Below are 21,258 nucleotides of genomic sequence, written 5' to 3'. Positions count from 1 at the left end.
TCCTTGGATGTTGAGAGATTGGTAAGCAAGCACTGGTCAGGAGGCCAAGTACTTATGACCAGTCCTGACCAAGCACAGTGTCTGCACCTTTCACATTTGGAGGACCCATCCAATCCTGAAAGAGCATAGACAGTGCTTGATCTGTCCATGCTTGGGTCATGGCATACCGTCCTCCCTCCTGGTCAAGGAGGAATATACATTGGCCCCCAAAGAGCAGACACACAACTTTATGCAGATAGCATCAAAAAAGTGGCAGGAGCTAGTAACATTCATGCAGAGGCATTACACCTACTTCAAAGACTACAAGGACTACCTCCCACACCCAACATGGCCCTTCCCCTAGTGCATAAAAGCCTTGAGGGTGCCAAAGTGTGAGCTTTCTTGCAATATGTGGGATGCATGAGGAAAAACAAAAACAACCATTAAAGTCTGCTCTTCAGCCATACCCCAGCAAAAATGTCCCTACCTGTTGCGTGCTTCTATAGATAAGCTGGGAGTGGAGGGGAGTAACACAACATGGATTAGGGGGTGGGAGAGGTATACAGGTTTAAGCAGCAGACGAGGTAGAGTGCTAGAAATTGCATGTACACTCATTGAGTGCGGAATAAAAAAAGAAAAAAGTAGTCCTTTAAATGTGAGCAGTGCAAGCATATCTCTCCAGTTCTCCCCATTTTAGACAACATATTTCCAGGTGTGTGCTCTGAACTTCTAACAAATGTATCAATATCAATGTATTTTACTGTAACTAAACACCTCTGAATTGGCTCTTTAGATAGGTTCCGCCAGTTCCACATACGCACCTCCACCTAATCTGCTACAGGAACCACAGCCCCCTCACCATCCCACCTGAAGGCATCTCAAACAGTCACTCTGAGGACCCCAACCAACAGCATGTTACCTGCGAACACCCACCTTCCTTCCAGCTCACCCAACGAACCTTCTCAGGGCACTCCACCCAGCTGTCTCTAGGGAACCCTACACAGCTCTCTATGCATACACCCACTCAGACCTATATGGGTACCCTCACCCAGTACTCTTTTCCACTGCTGCCACTAGTAACCCACACCCAGTCCACTGAGGCCACATCACTGAGACACGACTGGACCCTGCAGGGAAGTCCCTCTGTGTGCAAACTGATCTGGGACTGTTGTGTGCATCCTGTGGCACACTGACACTGCTCCCTCCCAACACATCCATTGGTCCCCTCTGGAGATTCACACCCAGCCTCCTTTGTGGTACGCACCCAGTCACCCCAAGCGACATAGTGCCCCACCCAGTGCTTAATTTGAGCCTGTGGTTTCCAGTGCTCTGTACCGACACTTAATTGTCAACGCCAGCACTTAAGACGGTCTGACACATGGTGCCACTGTTCGTTTAATTTAGAGAGGAGTATAACAACTGTTGTTTAATAATTTAATGTTCATTAGAACTGACTAATGCCTGCCGCCAAATTCATTCTTATTGCTCTGGGAGCCTAAATAGGCTGAATTGTCACACTTGTAGGAGTGTGATGGTAAGTCGTTAGGTTGTTACGGTCATTGGCAGCGCTGGCAGGGACAACGGGTGGTACAAGCTGCAGTGGCCTCATGAAGAGAGGCCTGGCACTTATTTTTTTTATTTTACTTTTTTACAAATTAAGCACTGCTCCACCCCACTCCTTGTAGACACCAACTCCATAAGGATGCTGCCACCTACTCTCCTCAGCTAAAAACAGTGCTTGAAATGGAAATAATCAAGGGCAAGTGCCCACTGTGCCAAACTGCCTGCTTGCCGCTGGGAAGTGCCGGGACGCTCCCAAAGCTCGTACTGCATCCTTGCTGAGAAGTGTTGGTACTCTCCTTCTAATTAAGTAAGTGCAGATAGTCAGATGTCCCAGAGTCTGCATCCTGTGTGCGTACATGTCCATTCTGTGCACAAACTATATATACACAGCCTGCACATCTCTGACAGACGTCTGTGTGTTGTGTGCCTCTATATGTACACAGCCTGCACATATATGATAGACGTGTGTGTGTCGTGTGCCTCTATATATACACAGCCTGCACATATATGATAGACGTGTGTGTGCCTCTATATATACCCAGCCTGCACATATATGATAGATGTGTGTGTGATGTGTGCCTCTATATATACACAGCCTGCACATATATGATAGACGTGTGTGTGTTGTGTGCCTCTATATATACACAGCCTGCACATATCCGATAGACGTTGGTGTGTTGTGTGCTTCTATATACACACAGCCTGCACATATCTGACAGACGTTTGTGTGTGTGTTGTGTGCCTCACCAATATTATAAGCAGGGACATTGATGTACTGCGAGTCTGCCTGTTGAGTAAGGGCTATTATGTACTTGGTAGGCGGGTGTGGGGACTCCCAGTCTAAAGGAATGTTTTATGTCCCTTGTTGTTAGCAGTATTAGCAGCAGCATTAGCAGGGCACGAGTCGGGGGCACACGCGGTTGGACTGCGTCCACCCACTTTTTTCACAGGGTGGATGCCGTCCACCCTGCCAAGAATATGGGCTCCACTAAATAATGTGCTGAACTCGTCCCAGTGTAATTTCCAAACACCCCAAACACCGGGAGACTTTCAGCAGTAGCAGTGCCTGCACGTTGTTATCTGCTTTCGATCTGCAACAAGCGGGTACAGGACGGGGCATTCTTAATTTTGACTCCTGCTAGAAAGGCCGAATCTGAGGGGTCATCAGGCCACCTTTTGTTGAAGTCTACTGGCTGAAATCAGTCAGGAGCCTCACACCAAGAAGCAAATGCAGCAGAGGGGAAATAAAGGATCACACCTTGTTAGCACTTCACACATACTTAAGAGAGGCAGCTTTTCACTTTGTTCAGGCTCTGTTTACAAGATATGCATGCACTGTAAGGCCATCAGATGTGTTGATCTTTCCCAGTATTTGCACAAAATGAATAGCATTGATACCGCGCATACTACCCCTGAGGAGGCGTTGTGATAATTTAAATATCACTAGTCAAGGCAAGTTTATTGTGTGATTACTTAAACTCATTACAAGTTACATAAAATGCAAGAATCACAATAAGAACACCGTAATAAAAACCCTTCAAAATTATTTTTCCTGTATGGGAACATATCTTGCAAGCACAGTAAAATAATTACAGAACTTATAAAAATGCAAGGATTCAGGCTAATATGTACAAAACGCCTAGTCTTCTCTTTTTTAAATTTTTTTTTAAAGTGGTAATGCATGCTAATGACATATGTGTAGCAGCTCACAGGCATGCAGAGGATAGCAACATCTCAAAATGCCACCTAACCATGACGTTGATGTGCGTAGAGCAGTGGCAAACAGTGTATGGTGAGTAAAATTGAGCGATGCGTGTATAAGAGCTAAAACTAAAGTGCTAAGTGCTGTGACTGGGGGCCAATATCTTTCATAGTGCAAATTGCATGATGAAAAATCGTATACAGAAGCAGCATGCAGTCGCTATTTGATGAGACGCAGACGGCAGGGTTGATCAAAGACTGTTGCGACTAATCCAGCCATGTAGGTTAAAGTGCTAAAGTACCTAGAAAAGTAGGGGCTATAAGTGCAGGCAGTATGTTATGATTCATGTATCAATCAATCTTTGTTAAATATCCCTATTTTTTCTTTTAAATCACTATGGGTAGAGGAAGCTTTACGCTGACAAAAGGCAACATTGGTTTATGTGAAGCTTACAAAAGTGTGAATCTTCTGCCTAAATCTGGAGGGTTTGCAAGTAAACTCGAAATGTGCTCAAATGTACTCATTATAGACTTGCTAAACATATATGTGAGGGCTTAAGATCTGATGTCACTTCTTGTGATGCCACTTCCTGTGATGTCACGCGCCTCAGGCAACGCGATGTCATGTGCCATGATGTCACGTGCTGTGATGCCACTACCATACTGATTAATTAGTTTAGCCCCCCACTTCTTTTTTTAGGACTTGTGCCCTGATCATTAGAGACACAGTTGAACGACCTGTTTATATGAAAAACTCATCTTCCTACCACATACAGTGGTATAACACAGCCCCCATCTGACCCCCCGCAGTGCGGGTGGCAAGCTCCAGGGGGCCCACAGAGCACAGTACTTTGGCCAGAGAGATTCAGATTGAATCCGGAAGGGGCCCCATCACGTATCTTGCAGGGGGTGGGGTGGGGGGGGGGGGGTAGCCTCAAGTTTTGTTACGCCAGTGGCCACATATGCACATAGCAGGACAGGAGTACACAAAGAAAACACGCACCTTATGGCCTAATAGTCCTAGTGTGCCAAGCGTAAAGCTATTCACAATATTCTCCTCATATTAGGCCCGGTAAACAATCATGAGTAAATCTGCACCCTGTGACTTACACCTCACATAGATCCACGTTTACTGATTTTCAGAATTCACTGATGTCAGGGTGGGCCTGAAACCTACCCCAGTCATAGGTTCAAAGGCGCCCTCTTGGTAAACTTTTGTGAATTCTAATTTCGCACATGCATATATACAAACACATTTTCACTTGTGAAAATAAAACACAGAGGAACTGCATATACACTTGTTAGCTTTTGTTATTACCCCACAAGGGAAATATTTTCCCCATTAAAAACCCCTTTCGAGAAATCCCCAACAATTGTGTGGTGTTCCTTTTCCTATCCAATTTTGGAAAAGGATATACTCCAACCAATGACAGAAGTAAATCAACATTTCATAAGGCGATTAGAAAGGGAATCAAAGATGAGTTTGTGAACGCAGTCAGTCGTGTAAGTTTGTGTTTACAAAATGTGCCGTGTAACATACACTCCTGTTCCTCCACACCCCTGGTCATAGATTTACTAAAACAAATAAGTTTGTTTAAGTAAAACCATGCATGTCTGCAAAACTATCTGCTCTGATTTTAAAAAGTTGATTGACACTCAGAAAACAAACAATTTACTATTTAAGTGCAGCCCCTGTTCTATCGGGTGTGCCGGGTGGGCCAGGCCCACACAAACATGAGCCTTGGCCCACCTAAACAGGAGCCTTGGCCCTGGCAGTGACGGCACGAAGGCCAGTAGTAAATGGCATCTTTCATGTAAAACGTTCCTCCGAACGTTGTTTTTTCTTCCTGTTCTAGGAGTTGCATGATTGGGCCTGGGCTCTCTCTCACAGGCACCCTCAGTCACACATCTCCTTTTAGAAAGGTGGCCTGTGTCCCCACCCACTCGTGCAGGTAAAATAGGGGCATGCCGAAGGGGAAGAATCCTCTTTAGCACCAGGTAACCTTAAACCGTGAGGGAATTCGAGGAGGAGGTCAATAGGAGGAGGGGCTACGAAGTGATGAATGGCATTGGAGGGGTGTGGTAGTGAGGGAGTCTGAGGAGGAGGTCAAGAGGGGCGTTATGGAGAGATGAGGGGCGATGGTGGAGGGTGGCAGTGAGGGAATCCAAGGAGGAGGTCAACAGGGGGGCTAGGGAGAGACGAGGGGCGATGGTGGAGGGTGGCAGTGAGGGAATCCGAGGAGGAGGTCAACAGGGGGGCTAGGGAGAGACGAGGGGCGATGGTGGAGGGTGGCAGTGAGGGAATCCGAGGAGGAGGTCAACAGGGGGGCTAGGGAGAGACGAGGGGCGATGGTGGAGGGTGGCAGTGAGGGAATCCAAGGAGGAGGTCAACAGGGGGGCTAGGGAGAGACGAGGGGCGATGGTGGAGGGTGGCAGTGAGGGAATCCGAGGAGGAGGTCAACAGGGGGGCTAGGGAGAGACGAGGGGCGATGGTGGAGGGTGGCAGTGAGGGAATCCGAGGAGGAGGTCATTAGGGGGGCTATGGAGAGATGAGGGGCAATGGTGGAGGGTGGCAGTGAGGGAATCCAAGGAGGAGGTCAACAGGGGGGCTAGGGAAAGACGAGGGGCAATGGTGAGGGTGGCAGTGAGGGAATCTGAGGAGGAGGTCAATGGGGGGGCTACAGAAAGAGATCAGGTGCGCTGATGGAGGGTGGCAGTGAGGGAATCCGAGGAGGAGGTCGTTAGGGGGAGGAGCTATAGAGAGATGAGGAGCGTTGGTGGAGGGTGGCGGTGAGGGAATCCGAGGAGGAGGTCATCAGGGAGAGTCCGAGAAGTGTCACTTGCCTGATACTCCCACCTCAGAAACCTCCTCTTCCCATCAGGATATTACATGGAAAAAACACTTTTTGAGAGTGATAACATATAGAAAGAGATTTGGAAAGAAAAAAGTGTGTTTTACTGGGCCGCTGTAAGATTAAGGAGCGAGAAACTAGGGCCCTGAAGCAGGAATGACTAGATATATAAGTGACAAATCGTGCCTGCAGTGGCCCACCCAAATGCATCCTTGGCCCACCCAAATAAAAATTCCTGGAGTCTGGCCTGTTAAAGTGCGTAGGTCTGGCTTACTTGCACCTTGGAAAGGAAGAAATGCGGAGCTACCAAAGGGGTTTTGTGGGATTACGCGATGGCAGTGGTGGGTGCAAAGATGCGCCGTCTTATGTATGCTACACCCGCCTATCCTCTGTAGTTGGTGATGAAGAGTGAATTTTTTGTGTGCCTCATACATATACATCAATGCTTGGATTGATTTGAAATGCTTCCACAGTGTTAAATTTTTTCACAATATCAATTTTCTTCCTCTACCACTACACAACCTTCTACTCTCCCAACTCCTTAAACCCCCTTCTCCTGCTCATTGCATCGTCTCTTGGGCCCCAGATTTGCTAAACTTTATGCAGTCACCACTACTGTGCACATGGGGGAGTGGTGCAGGCCATACTCACGAAGCACCCACATAAAAATGTTTTGCATGATGCTGTTAGAAGGGGCGATCCCAGGGGGCCAGGATATGCTCTCCCGACCACTCCGTGACCCACCTCTCCCAAGAATACTGCTGAGTCTTAACGTGAGGTCCTCGCCGGGGAGGACTTCGGGTCTAGGATCGTACACACTGAGCTCACACCACACTTATGAACGGACACCACACTGTGGATTTCAATAAGCAAGTTCTTTATCACACAGTAGAGATTTAGGCAAAATGAACACGTATTTACAAGCGATCGAGGGATCGTAAAGTCTCAGTGGTAAGGAGTAGGGAAGCGGGACAGTCTCAGTATTAGGCCAGGACGAAGCGTACCCTGCGCACAGCTCTCAATCCTCGAGCCGGGGGAATCGGAAGATGGCGGTCGTACTGGCTGCTGCACTCACTGCTTCTCGAACCAGGTCGTGTTGGTAGCGTCGATGGTCCAGCCGGACCAGAGTACTCCTCGAGCCGCGACGAGGTCAGCAGGGCTCGATCCGGAGTGAACAGAGTGTCTGTCAGTTCTTGAGGAGCCGCGACCACGTCAGCAGGGCTCAGGGAGTTCCACGAATGTCCTTAGAGTTCAAGGAGGAGCCGCGACGAGGTCAGCAGGGCTCCGAGGTTTCAGTTCCTTCTTCACGAGGAGGAGCCGCGACAGCGTCAGCAGGGCTAGATAAGTTCCAAAGTTCGGTCTTCTCCACAATGGTTGAGCCGCGATCAGATCAGCAGGGCTCTCTTGTCCAGGATACAACTGCCCGCTAGTTCTTGGGCAGGCCTTGATATAGCGCAGTGGCCCTTTGATGTCCGTACCCCCGCAGGCGTAGATCTCATGCCTCGGGGCTAGTCGTCGGATTGTTCCGTCGGCTGGCCCTTTGATCCCTTTGAAGATGTGACCGGGGATTCCCAGATGCCCAGCAGGTTCTGGAGCCAGCTCTCGGGGAGGCCAGAGGTGCGATCGAAACCAGTCCACAGGGGCAGGCCAGAGGTGTGAGAGAAACCAGTCTCCCAGGGGAGACCGGAGGTGCAATCGAAACTCCTTAGTCTTATCTCACTCAGGCTGCCCTCTACCCCCCAGCCGGGCATGGCGCGTCTGCAGCCTAAGTTTCGCTGGGGCCGGGGTCAGGCAATGGCTATGGAGTCAGGGGCCTCGGGAAGGGTAATGGCGGCCGGTGGCCCGGTGGGGTGATGCAGGTTCTGGGCGCCCGGTACCGGGAAGAGAATGTGGGGATGGTCGTCCGTTGGTAGGGTCGTGTAGGGAGCGGGGCGGACAGGGAACGGGACGACCAGGGGTTTCTGGGTGCAGGGCTAGGCTAACGGGGCGCTGAGGAACGGGAGGAACCATGCCACGAGGCCAGGTCCAACACGCGTCCCCCCAGCTGAAAGGCAGAGAAAACTACCCATCCCCTTGGGGGTTCTCTTCACTGAGGCGGAAGAACCGGGACAGGCCGTCCGCGTTGGCGTGGTCAGCACCAAGACAGTGCTCAACAGTGAAATCCATCCCCTGGAGGGAGATGGACCAGCGTAGCAGTTTGGGGTTCTCTCCTCTCATTTGCATTAGCCACCGGAGGGGCCGATGGTCGGTTTGGACCCGGAAGTGAGTACCGAACAGGTAGGGCCTCAACTTCTTCAGGGCCCAAACCACCACGAAGGCCTTCCGCTCGATGGTGCTCCACCTTTGCTCTCGAGGGAGTAACCTCCGGCTAATGAATGCCACTGGCTGATCTAGGCCCTTTTCATTCATCTGAGACAGGACCGCTCCGATGCCATGCTCGGACGCGTCCGTCTGGACTACGAACTCTTGGGAGTAGTCGGGGGCCTGCAGTACGGGGGCAGTACACATGGCGACTTTCAATGCTTCAAACGCCTTCTGGCAGGCGGGGGTCCAGCTAACTCTCTTCGGCTGCTTTTTGGAGGTCAATTCTGTGAGGGGGACTACGATGCTGCCATACCCCTTTATGAATCTTCGGTAGTACCCTGTGAGCCCCAGGAAAGCCCGCACTTCCGTCTGGGTCGTGGGGGCCTCCCAGGCAACGATGGCATCGATCTTGGGTTGGAGGGGGGCCACTAGGTCACTCCCGACCTGGTGCCCCAGGTAGACCACTGACCCTTGTCCGATCTGACATTTGCTGGCTTTGATGGTGAGGCCCGCTCGACGCAGGGCCATCAACACCTCCCAGAGGTGTTGTAGGTGTTCGGTCCAGTGGGAGCTGAATACCGCGATATCGTCGAGATATGCGGCGCTGAATCCCTCCACCCTAGCCAGTACCTGGTTAACCAGCCTCTGGAAGGTGGCGGGGGCATTTTTCATTCCGAAGGGCATCAGCCGGAAGTGGTAGTGGCCATCCGGGGTGAAGAAAGCGGATCTCTCCCTGGCCCCCTCCGTGAGTGCGATTTGCCAGTACCCGCAGGTCAAGTCAAAGGTGCTGAGATAGTGAGCAGACCCTAGGCGGTCATTGAGCTTATCTGCTCGGGGAATTGGGTGTGCGTCGGTTCGGGTGACTGCGTTGAGCCCACGGTAGTCCACACAGAACCTCAGCTCGGGAACAGCGCCGGGGGCGGCCGCCTTCGGAACCAGGACCACGGGGCTAGCCCATGGGCTGTCAGAGGCCTCGACCACTCCCAGGGCTAGCATCTTGGAGACTTTGGCCTTGATGGAGGCCCGGACTCGGTCAGGGACGCGGTAGGCTCTGTGCTGTACCGGAAGGCTGTCCCCGGTGTCCACATCGTGGACGCACCAACCGGTGACGCCTTGGACGAGAGAGAAAAGGTCAGAGAACTGTCCCAGTAACTGGCGATGGTCCTCGCGTTGCTCAGGGGTGAGGGAGGAGGAGAGACTCACTCCCTCTACGAAGCCATCTTTTTCCTTCGCACACAGGAGATCGGGGAGAGGCTCAATGTCCTCTTCCGCTCCGTCGTCGGTGGCGAGGAGCAAACCCAACTCCGACCGCACGAAGTGGGGTTTGAGGCGGTTCACATGGAGGACCCTCAAGGGGTTCCTGGGAGACTGCACATCTATGAGATAGGTGACTTGGCTCTTGCGTTCCACCACTTTGAAGGGCCCAGCCCACTTGTCCTGAAGGGCACATGGTTCCACCGGGGCCATCACCCAAACCTGCTGGCCGGGCTTAAACTCGACCAGAGTGGCATTCTGGTCATACCAACGTTTCATTTCCTCTTGGCTTGCCTCGAGGTTTGCCAGAATGTATCGAAACACATCTGGGGGTGGATCCTGGGGTGCCGCTTCCCAACACTCCGTGACCAGGCTGAGGGGTCCCCGGACGGGGTGCCCGTAGAGCAGGTCGAATGGGCTGAACCCCAAGGATTTCTGGGGGACTTCCCGGTAGGCGAACAGGAGGCAGGGTAGGAGGATGTTCCACTTGCGCCTCAGGGGCTCCTCGAGACACATGATCATTCCCTTGAGGGTACGGTTGAATCGCTCAACCAGGCCGTTACCTTGGGGGTGGTATGGGGTCGTGAACTTGTACGTCACACCACACTGTTGCCACAGGGACTTCATGTATTTGGAGATAAAGTTCGTTCCTCTGTCGCTTACCACTTCTCGCGGGAATCCCACCCGGGAGAAGATCCCCATGAGAGCCCGCCCCACTACAGGGGCCGTCACCGTTCGGAGGGGAATGGCCTCGGGGTACCGGGTGGCATGATCCGCCAGGATGAGGATGAACCGGTGGCCTAAGGAGGTCCGAGGGTCCAGGGGCCCCACGATGTCTATCCCCACCCGTTCAAAGGGGGTACTGACAACGGGGAAGGGTTGGAGAGGAGCCTTGTGCTTCCCTCCGCTCTTCCCGCTGGCCTGGCACGTGGGGCAGGACTTGCAGTGGGTCTACACATCGGCGGCGCATACGGGGCCAATAAAAATGAGTGACCAGACGGTGATAGGTTTTGTCTTGTCCCAGGTGTCACGCCAGGGGCACATCATGGGCCAGGTTCAGGAGGAAGCTGCGGAAGCGTAGGACTTCTGTTCACTATACAAGAGGCCATTTTCCCAGTAGACAAAGTGGGAGCCGGACTGGTCACCGGCAGCCTGGGCGGTGGCCTGTTCGACGGGAGGGCCTAGGGGACCTGCGTCGGGGTCAATTTCTTCGCCGGGGGGTAGTTCGAGGACCTGGGGTCGCTCGCTGCCCTCCGGGTCGTCCGCTGCCATCCGGGTCGTCAGAGACCGGGCTAGGGGTCTCTGGTTCCACCCCCCCCCCGGGGGTGGACATTCTGGCGGTCATGGCTCGTGTGCTCACGCAGGCCCATTTGGGCAGGCCCACCATCTCTAGGTGAGTCCTTCGCTCCACCTGCTTCCACGGGGAGCTCTCCAGATCGTTGCCCAGTAGACAGTCCATGGGCATGTCGGTGCGGACCGCTACCCGTAAGTCACCGGAGACTCCCCCCCCACTCAAACGGGACCTGAGCTATTCGGCAGGTGAGGACGGAATTGTCGGCTGAGATCACCCTGCAGGAGGTGTGGGGTCTTCTGTGACTAGGTGACATCGCACTGCGGTGATGCTGGCTCCAGTGTCTCGGAGGGCCCATATGCGGTGCCCGTTGACGGTCACCTGTTGTCGGTACTTCTCAGTGTTGTCGGGCAGGGGGCTCCTGGGACCATCTCCCTATCCCCGAGGGAGACTAATGACATGTCTGCTGATTCCCACCCCTCTGTGTTCTCTATCTCTTCCTCTTCTAGGGCCCCGGTGGCTATCTGGCGCGCGGGGGGATTTGCAGCAGCGGGTTTCTTGTTGAAGGGGCAATGGGCATCACTGGCATAATGCCCTGGTTGCTGACATCTGTAGCAGGCCATGCTGGCTCGGGGTCCCTGTCTACCTAAGGGGGGCCCGGCTCTAGTCATGGGAGGAGAGCTTCCGGACTGGTTTCGGGGGGGGGCTACGCTGGGGCCCGGACTGGGACCCTCACTGCCTACCTTGACCTACCCCTCCTCTCTGGCGGGAAGATCCTTGTTCGTTTCGGCCACAGTCTCCCACGGGCCCCCTAGGGACTCGGGTGTTCACCCAACAATCGGCCTCGACAGCAAGCTTCCGTGGGTCTGTCAATTTGCTGTCCAGAAGGTGCTGTCTCAGTTCCACAAAGCAGTTTGTGGGTAGGTGTTCATAGGCGATGAGGTCGAATAGCCCTTCAAAGGTGGTCACCTTGCTGCCCTTGATCCACCCTTCCAAGGCCCGGCTGTAGAAATTCACGTATTCTACCCATGTAGTGCCGGGGAGCTTTTTGCAGTCTCGGAACCGCTGCAGATACATCTCCGGAGTGAGCCCATATCGGGATAGCAGAGCGTCCTTCATGTGTTGGTAAGAATTCAGGACGGCGGAGCGCAGGTCCAGCATGGTGTCTCTTCCCTCACCGAGGAAGCGCCCCCACAATCCGGCCCCCAATCCTTTTCGGGCACCCGGTGGGAGGTCATGACGACCTCGTACGCTTTGAACCACTGCTGGATGTCGTCTCCCTTGTAGTACTCTTTTACTACATCCTTGGGGATGTGTACTTTGGCCTCCACCGGGGAAGAGGTTTCTCGGTTCCCCGGGGGTCGGGTGTCTTCACTTCTGGCTTTCAGTTCAAGTTCCTTTAGGCTGCGCTCAGGCTCGAGCTGGAGTTTCTTTCCATGATGCTCCCTCTGGAGCTTCTTTTCTTCTAGTTCCCCTTGTAACCGTAATTGTTCGACGGCCAACTTTTTCTCGGCCAGCTTGAGCTCTCATTCTATCTTGAGGCGTGCTAGCTCTAGCTCGTGGATTCGGGTTCAGTCTCGGTTTGTCACCTCCTCTTGTGATAGACCCCTTTCCGTGCTGGGACTCTGTGCCAGGGAGTCTGTTCTCTCACCTTCCTGGGCGCTGGTTTCGGTCTGCGGCCCTCCCTCTCCGCCGTCTCCTTCTGGTGGGGGAAGGGGGGTCCCGGATTCTACCCAGGCTGTTAGGGCTTTCTGGAAGTCTTTTTTTCAAACCTGTGGTAGCGATGTGAAGATCCTTGCAGAATTGTTTCCTCCAAAAGGTCCTTTTGGAATGTGGGCTTCTCGCTCGTTCCGGTGGAACTCATGATTGCTCTTCGTTCAGGTAGTGTGTCAGTCGTTTTACTGTATGATCTCTAGATGTAGGCTCTGATCCCGTCACTTGCCACCAATGTTAGAAGGGGCGATCCCAGAGGGCCAGGATATGCTCTCCCGACCACTCCGTGACCCACCTCTCCCAAGAATACTGCCGAGTCTTAACGTGAGGTCCTCGCCGGGGAGGACTTCGGGTCTAGGATCGTACACACTGAGCTCACACCACACTTATGAACGGACACCACACTGTGGATTTCAATAAGCAAGTTCTTTATCACACAGTAGAGATTTAGGCAAAATGAACACATATTTACAAGTGATCGAGGGATCGTAAAGTCCCAGTGGTAAGGAGTAGGGAAGCAGGACAGTCTCAGTATTAGGCCAGTACGAAGCGTACCCTGCGCACAGCTCTCAATCCTTGAGCCGGGGGATACGGAAGATGGCGGTCGTACTGGCTGCTCCACTCACTGCTTCTCGAATGAGGTCGTGTTGGTAGCGTTGATGGTCCAGCTGGACCAGAGTACTCCTCGAGCCGCGACGAGGTCAGCAGGGCTCGATCCGGAGTGAACAGAGTGTCTGTCAGTTCTTGAGGAGCCACGACCACGTCAGCAGGGCTCAGGGTGTTCTACGAATGTCCGTAGAGTTCAAGGAGGAGCCGCGATGAGGTCAGCAGGGCTCCGAGGTTCCAGTTCCTTCTTCACGAGGATGAGCCGCGACAGCGTCAGCAGGGCTCGATAAGTTCCAAAGTTCGGTCTTCTCCACAATGGTTGAGCCGCGATCAGATCAGCAGGGCTCTCTTGTCCAGGATACAACTGCCCGCTAGTTCTTGGGCGGGCCTTGATATAGCGCAGTGGCCCTTTGATGTCCGGACCCTCGCAGGCGGAGATCTCATGCCTCGGGGCTGGTCGTCAGAGTGTTCCGTCGGCTGGCCCTTTGATCCCTTTGAAGATGCGACCGGGGATTCCCAGATGCCCAGCAGGGTCTGGAGCCAGCTCTCGGGGAGGCCAGAGATGCGATCGAAACCAGTCCACAGGGGCAGGCCAGAGGTGTGAGAGAAACCAGTCTCCCAGGGGAGGTCGGAGGTGCAATCGAAACTCCTTAGTCTTATCTCACTCAGGCAGCCCTCTACCCCCCAGCTGGGCATGGCGCGTCTGCAGCCTAAGTTTCACTGGGGCCGGGGTCAGGCAAGGGCTATGGAGTCAGGGGCCTCTGGAAGGGTAATGGCGGCCGGTGGCCCGGTGGGGTGATGCAGGTTCTGGGCGCCCAGTACCGGGAAGAGAATGTGGGGATGGTCGTCCGTTGGTAGGGTCGTGTAGGGAGCGGGGCGGACAGGGAACGGGACGACCAGGGGTTTCTGGGTGCAGGGCTAGGCTAACGGAGCGCTGAGGAACAGGGGGAACCACGCCACGAGGCCAGGTCCAACAGATGCTAACGATTGAACTGTGGTGCAAGGGCAAGCTATTGGTGTGAAATGTGCTATTGAGGTACAACCTCTAGCACAGATGTTTGTGGAGTGGCCGCTATTTAAGGGTAAATTGCACACATTGCATGACTTTGTGGAAATAACACACATTCTGCATGGGAATGTCGTGCAGAATTCCACTTGCCCTTTCTTTACACCCACTTTCATTCAGGACTGGGATTTCAATTTTAAAGCACATACAGATCACAATGTTTTAGCAGATCGGATGTTGAATGAAATTCTATGGGTGTTTGCGTATTTCACACTACCTTATGGCCCCTTTGTCTAAATATTAGGAGGCTGTTGCTCTGCGCCAAAAAACTATTTGTTTCTGTGCGCGTGCTAAAGTATAATGATGAATGATGGCATTCTTCAACTTTTTCCCAGCTCAACAATATTAAATCAGGGCCTGAGTTGGGTCTCACCACTCTTACAAATCAAGCCTCGCCCCTGGCTGCAGCAAGGGTTGTCAAGTTTTAGAGAGAGTGTCTGCGAACCCAGGGGCTTATTAGTAACAACTTGCGATAATTATCGCATACCTCGCTTTGCGTGGATTTTTTTACCGCCTCCTATCGCTGGATTTTATCGCGGAGATAACGCAGTATTACCAACGTTTATCTCCAATGCGATATAAAATCCAGCGATAGCGGCGAAACCCATGTTAAATGTGAGATTTCCAGCGATAAAATTCCTATCGCTAAGGAAAATCTTGTTAATAGGCAGGTGGGGACTTAGCTTTAGAATCCACCTCCCATTGACTAATATGGCTAAGTCAGGTTTTTACCAGGTGTAAAATCCTGTCGCTAATCGCGGTTAGCGCATGTGTTGTTATCGCATCGAGGGTATTGCTAATAGGCGATAGCTGTGTTAGAGACTGCTTTCAATCGCTAACAGGTTGGGTACGCCCACTTTGCATGTCATTAGCTATAAATATCGCTGACATGCAAAGCGGGCCCCAAACAGTCGCTATCGCCTAAAAGCTGTCGCTTAGCGACAGCTTGCTGATAGGGCGATAAAAATATTGCTGCTTTAGCGGGAAAAAAGTCACGCTAAAGCGGCGATATTGCCCTTGCTAATATGCCCCCCAGTTTACACATTAACCGCTGAAGTGTCGTCTGCGTGTCGGCCCAGGAGAGACAGTGACGCAGCACCAACAAGGCTGCGAGTCTGTCACCCTGCTAACATCAAATAGAGAGACAGCTCTGAAATAAATGTATGGGGCATGGCATGGAACATGCAGTGGGAGTTTCACGCGAGACCTTTGCAGGTCCGGAGAACCGCTTGCATTGCGGTGTACCTTAAAGCCACACCATGAGTAACACCAAATGAAGGTAGCAAAGGAGAGGAGAAGATGTGGTCTCACAGCTAGACTGCCGACCTTGGCACTGGAAAACCAAGGTTCGAGCTTTGGGGTCAACTCCACATCCTGTGATTCTGGGCAAATCACTCAATTTCCCCGTGCCTACCAAAACACATTAATGTGTTCTTGTGTAACATAACTGTTGCTCATGTAAAGCGCTCCAATGTCTCCGGGTCGATTTCGCGCTCTAAAGAAAAAGAAATGCCCAATGTGATGAGGGCTCTGAGACTCGTATATCATACAGATGATTATTGGCTTTTGGGCCTCCCTTGAAGCTGCCCCCTGAGGGTTATCCTCCCCAGCCGCCCCTCCCACTTTGAAGCTTGGCAGACAGGTTCGAATCTTGGCGAGAGGCTCGAGCATCCTGTTATTCTGGGTAAATAAATCCCTTAATCTCCCAGTGACTTTAAAATGAATGTGTAGGTCTGCAACTACGCAATTGATGCTCATGTAAAGCGCTCTGATACCTTGGGTTCGAGGGCGCGCTCTATCAAACTACAAAAAAAAACACAAATGAGTCTGGTCTGCACCCTGCTGCGTGGCCAGCACTGGTTATTATACACGTGTTAAAAAAACATGTCTCCTCGTTGTTCGCTTAGCACACACCCCAGAACAGGGAGTTCCGGACAAAGAACGCCAGATTATCAGCTCTGTCCGTTAATCCCGCAAGCCTTCCCGGCGCACAGGGGCTGTTTCTCTCCATTACTTCCCTTTTCTTTTTAAAGCACCGTCTGTGCCGACACGTCATGCAGATCCGGTGCAGCAGGACGCTGTACACGTACCCGGCAACAGTACAGAACGTCGCGTCACCATGCTTTATGAAATGTGCAGTCCTGGAGAGCGTTACTGGGGCCTACAGCCCCTACGGAGCGGGGACGGGGGGGGGGGGGGGGGGTTTGTCACCGTTCAGGGTCCCAAATCAGCCTCAGGTCTATACAGATACAGCAGTCTCAGGGATCCCTCGCAGATTTATGCAGGCGGGCCAATCAATTTGCATGATACCACCAGTACAGACCGGCTAACTTTTTACACCACGGCTCCTGGTTCAAAGCGGCAGAACCCTGCAGACACGACACCCCGGAAGAAAGACTGAAATGAAATACGTGGGATGTGTCGCACACGTCTTAAAACAAGCATTTACAATGCAATAGGTCTCGCAGCATTTAATTTAGAGCTTTTAACATTATTTTGTGACCAAGTTGTTTGTAATGAAATGCTAATGCTTAATATTTATTGTTCATTGTTTAATTTTTTGTTGTTTATTAAGAAGTAGTAAGGCATTTCTTGTGATATAAATCATTCATAATGAGTATTTCTTTAGTAATGTAATTGTTTAAAAATAAATTTGTAACAATTGTTTTTTGAAGAAACTTGTATTTATTTTTAAACATATGATATAAATGCACAGCAAACATATAATTTTGTAAATGGCCTGATATTCTTGTTAAGTAAGCAGCAGAGGAGAAAAGTGAGTGGCAGCGGAGCGTGAGGGCTGCTGGAGACTAATTAAAAGGTGCGCAGCCTTAAAATAATGTACAGCAAATCTATTTTAGTCTCCGTCGATGAATAAAACACTGCTCCCGTTGTGTGGTTCAAAGTTTCCACTCTCTACCAATCTGTAGGGGGGAGAACATGTCCCAATTGTTGTGGACCGGCAGTTTAAGGATCCAACGCCGATACATGTAAAGAGAGAGCACTGTGTGCCACGCTGATCTGCTTAACCAAATTAAAGCGGGTGGCCTCCATATTCATTGAATGATGAGGTAAGGGTGAGGCGATAATGAGCCCAGCACTGCAGCGTGTCTGGAGCCCTCGGGGACCGTGCAGACTGTTACTAAAAACAAGAAACCATGAGGCTTTGGTGAGCAGCGCCACGTCAACCCGGACAGCAAACACGGGATTCAAGCACAATTCATCGACAACTAAACTGGAATGGGAATGAAAGGCTTATGCAGAAGAAACCTTGCCAGAGCAAAGGTCTAGCGTTCCTTCCTTTCCCTTAAACAGTCATGGCCACAATTCTACCACACCTGAGAATGCACATATGCGAACAGAACCAAACTATAACTGTTCTACCTCATGTATACTGAAAACGTACACAAAATATCGTGGGAGTTAAAAAAAAATGACCATGTGCGAGTAAGTCAGCGGTTGGAACACTCCGACCCTGGTGCTTCCTTCTACATTTCTAATCCAGGTGTGCATAGCATGCCGCATGCCCTGCGCACCGAATTGTTCAAAAGAGTCTTACACCCCGAGAAAATGTTACATTTCAGTAAAACCAACAAATGATAAAGGTTTTAGCATTTAAACGAAAGTAGACCAGTACTTACCAGACAAGCAGGAGATGAGGAAGACTGCAAACGCCAGCTTGGTGGCAGCTCCCATTTTCAAAGATCCCTCTCAAAGGGGCACCAAGGTTAGTTAATCCAGACAGTTCCAAGAGCATAAAATGCAGCACAGACCACTTTCCCTACAGAAGAAGTAAACGATCATACAGCCACATAAAGAAGCACATTTGGGAAGGCAGCGGGGTAACTTGCCAAGCGGTAAACGTTAATCATGGAAGAGAGGTCGGGGGTCGGGCCGCCGGACGAGCATGTGCGGTGTGGCATCTGCTCGCACACACGGTAGTACCATGGGACAGTGCACGGGGGAAGGTAAGCGAGCTTCTGCGGCACATGCCGCCCACACCAACCGGAGGGTCCTTCGCTTCCACTGCACACAACCGCAGGAGTGGGCGGGTCAGCTGTCAGTGAGAGAGCCTCCGGGCAGCCGGAGTCCGAAGCATGGCCTGCCGCAGACCTCCCCGGGGAGCCGCGGGGGTCTGTGCAGCGCGTGGTAGACTAGGGCGATTTATGTTGCAGCCACACAGGCTACAAATCCAGAGATGTCCCACACACCAGGCTCCACCCCGAGGCCGATGCCTTCAGACCGGGGAGCTTTGGTCAGCCTGCCCACTAAGCACGAAGCAGGGGCAGAGGTCGCACCGCCAGGGACCCTGCAGGCGCCGGAGGAGCTCGGGGGCGCACCTCCTGCGCTAAGGTCCAGTGGATCCCATGCAGCCTAGGGAAGAACAGAAGTGTGAGGCGATGTGGCAGGAACACCCGCCGCTCCCTACAGGAAGAAGGGCGGTGCTCCAATGTCCGGGAGGCGCTCCTGTACGGGGCAGGCTTCTGTCCGTTTCGGCTACCTCCCACTTCTTCACTTCGTCTACAGACCCGGACAGCACTCTCCTGGGTAAGAAGCGGCAGCCTTCGGATCATAGGCTGGACCTGCGCAGGCTTCCTTGCAGAGGAATGAGACGCCACGGGCAATGAGGAGCAGAGAGTTGAAAAGCGGTGCTCTGCAGGACAGCACCTACTTCCGGTTTGGCCTGCGCACGCGTAACCCCCTCCCGCCTGGCGGCTTACCGTCCCCGGGTGAAATGGTCTCGATCTCCACTCCCATGACGGCAGCTGGGAAAAGAAAAGGGGGTGTCCTCGCGCGGGCTGGCTCTGGCTGGCACCCCGGGCTGGGACGTGCTCGTGATGCCTTGGCGGGGCTTGCTGGGCTTGCTTGTGTGCTTCCCAGAGAGACAGGAGATTGGGAACGCGCGCGCGCGGCCGGCTCCAATCGCTTTCCTGAGCGTGCGCGCGACAGTCTCTGTCTCCTGGGAAGCAGACTCCGCAACTATAGTATCGCGCCTGGCGCGATGCATATGGCTTCGCCATATGCATCGCAGGCGCGAGACCTAAAAAGGGGGGGGGGGACAAACTTAGTAATCAGGATGCAGGTGGCATCACGGCGCGTGACATCACCTGTGAGTGGCAACATAAGAAGTGACATCTGATCTTAAGCCCTCGCATATATGTTTAACATGTGTATCATAAGAACATTGGAGCATATTTAGAGTATATAGGGAAACCCTTGTGATTTAGGCAGAAGGTTCATACTTTTGTAAGCAACTCCTAAAACAATGTTGCCTTTTGTCTGCGTACACGTTCTCTACCCATAGTGCTTTCAAAATAAAATATAGAGGTACTTAAATTATTTCAACGCTTCATCAGGAGTAGTAAGCACTATATCAATTACATTTATTGTGTGTAAATACAGGGAAAGACCAATACATCTGACATTCTTACAGTGAATGGATAGCTTGTGAACAGGGACTGATCAAAGTGAAAAGCTGCCTCTTTTTAAGTATGTGTGAAGTGCTAACAAGGAGTGATGTGTGAAGTAACAAGGTGTAAGCCTTTATTTCCCCTCTGCTGCATTTGCATCTGGGTGTGAGGCTCCTGACTGCTCCTCCAGGAGACTTCAACAAAAGGAGGCCTGATGACCCCTCAGATTTGGCCTTTATTATGGGCCCAGCAGGAGTCTGAACTGAGAAAGCCCCCTCCCCACCTGTACATTGTTGCAGAGCGAAAGCAGACAACAACAAAGCAGACAACAACGTGCAGGTGCTGCTGAAAGTGTCCTGGTGTTTGCAAATTACACCAGGACGAATTCTGCATATTTTTCAGTGGGGCCCAACTTCTTGGCTGTCCACCTGCGTGCAGGGCCGGACTGGGAACCAAAACCGGCCCTGGCATCAGCCAGCCAGGAAGGGGGGTTGTTTGGGGGTGCGGACGCGCTCTTTGCCAGGGCCGGTTTTCGGCCCGATTTTGTTACAGGGCCGATTTTGCAGGCCCAAAAAAGGCCCCAGGGGCCCAAAAGCGGCCCCCACCCATGCGGCCCACCGGGGGAATGGCCGGTGCCCGCCACAGTCAGTCCAGGCCTGCCTGCGTGCACCCCCCGACTCGTGCCCTGCTTGTGCCCCTTAAAGACATCAATTTGCTGGTGCCATCCAACTTAGCCACTGTTACAGAAAAGCATCTCTTTCTGCTCGAAAACAACTATTGCTTTCTTTTGCTCCACACTTGTCGTATTTTATTTTATTTTATACGCATAGCAGTGTTTGAAACAAACAATCCATAGAGTGGGCTAAGAACACACAACTTTTAGACAGCACTAAGCATTTTGGGACTTGCAGTTCTAATTTTCCTATTCTATGCAGGGTTCTATAAATCCCTAGATGGTGAGCACTGTCGACAAAAATTCACACTCATGATATAAGGGGAAGAGCACAGGTGGGATTTCCAAAATGCAGCAACCCCTACCTTATTCATGTCAAAGGTCCGGAACATTTGTTCTATGTAGCTGTTGGCTTCCCCACTGAGCCCTCTGAGGCCAAAGAATTGCTTGAATTCATGGAGGGTCAGCTGCCCCGAAGGACACTCTGTCATGAACTTCTTGTACCAGTGGTGGATCTCCACAGCCTGTAGGTCGTCCACCGTGGAGCTGCCGGCGCTTCCCATGGTGGCGGTGATTGCCCAGGAGCTGTCCAAAAGGTCCACGTCCTCTGGCAGTCACCTCCCTGATACCTCCCTCCCAACTTTCCAAACCAGCATAAAACTCGCAGGAGCCTTTAAACAGAGAAAAGTTCCCAGGAGCCAACCAGTAGCTAATCTGCTCAGATGCTGATCAGGGGGGATTAAGGTGGTATAAACCTTGAGCGGAGGACAGAGGTGAAGGTTAATCCGTGGGAGCTGCTACTGCAGTGTGGGAACACAGGGAGGAGGGATCGAACACATGCTGTC

The 21,258-nt window shown here is 52.1% G+C and overlaps 1 protein-coding gene across 1 annotated transcript in view; it reads right to left on the bottom strand.

Moving 5' to 3' along the window:
• The window catches only part of LOC144772059 (guanylyl cyclase-activating protein 1-like), a 189,287-nt gene extending 168,246 nt beyond the window's left edge, over nucleotides 1–21,041 (bottom strand). Inside the window, exon 1 of the mRNA XM_078656252.1 lies at nucleotides 20,779–21,041. Within this exon, the coding sequence (XP_078512378.1) occupies nucleotides 20,779–20,976 (198 nt within the window). The 5' untranslated portion in view covers nucleotides 20,977–21,041. The remainder of the gene's footprint in view (nucleotides 1–20,778) is intronic.
• Nucleotides 21,042–21,258: the final 217 nt, after the last annotated feature.

The sequence above is a fragment of the Lissotriton helveticus genome, chromosome 1_1 (assembly GCF_964261635.1).
Source record: "Lissotriton helveticus chromosome 1_1, aLisHel1.1, whole genome shotgun sequence".
NCBI classification, from domain to species: Eukaryota; Metazoa; Chordata; class Amphibia; order Caudata; family Salamandridae; genus Lissotriton; species Lissotriton helveticus.
The sequence above is the reverse complement of the archived record's forward strand: the minus strand, read 5'-3'. Positions and strand labels throughout refer to the sequence as shown.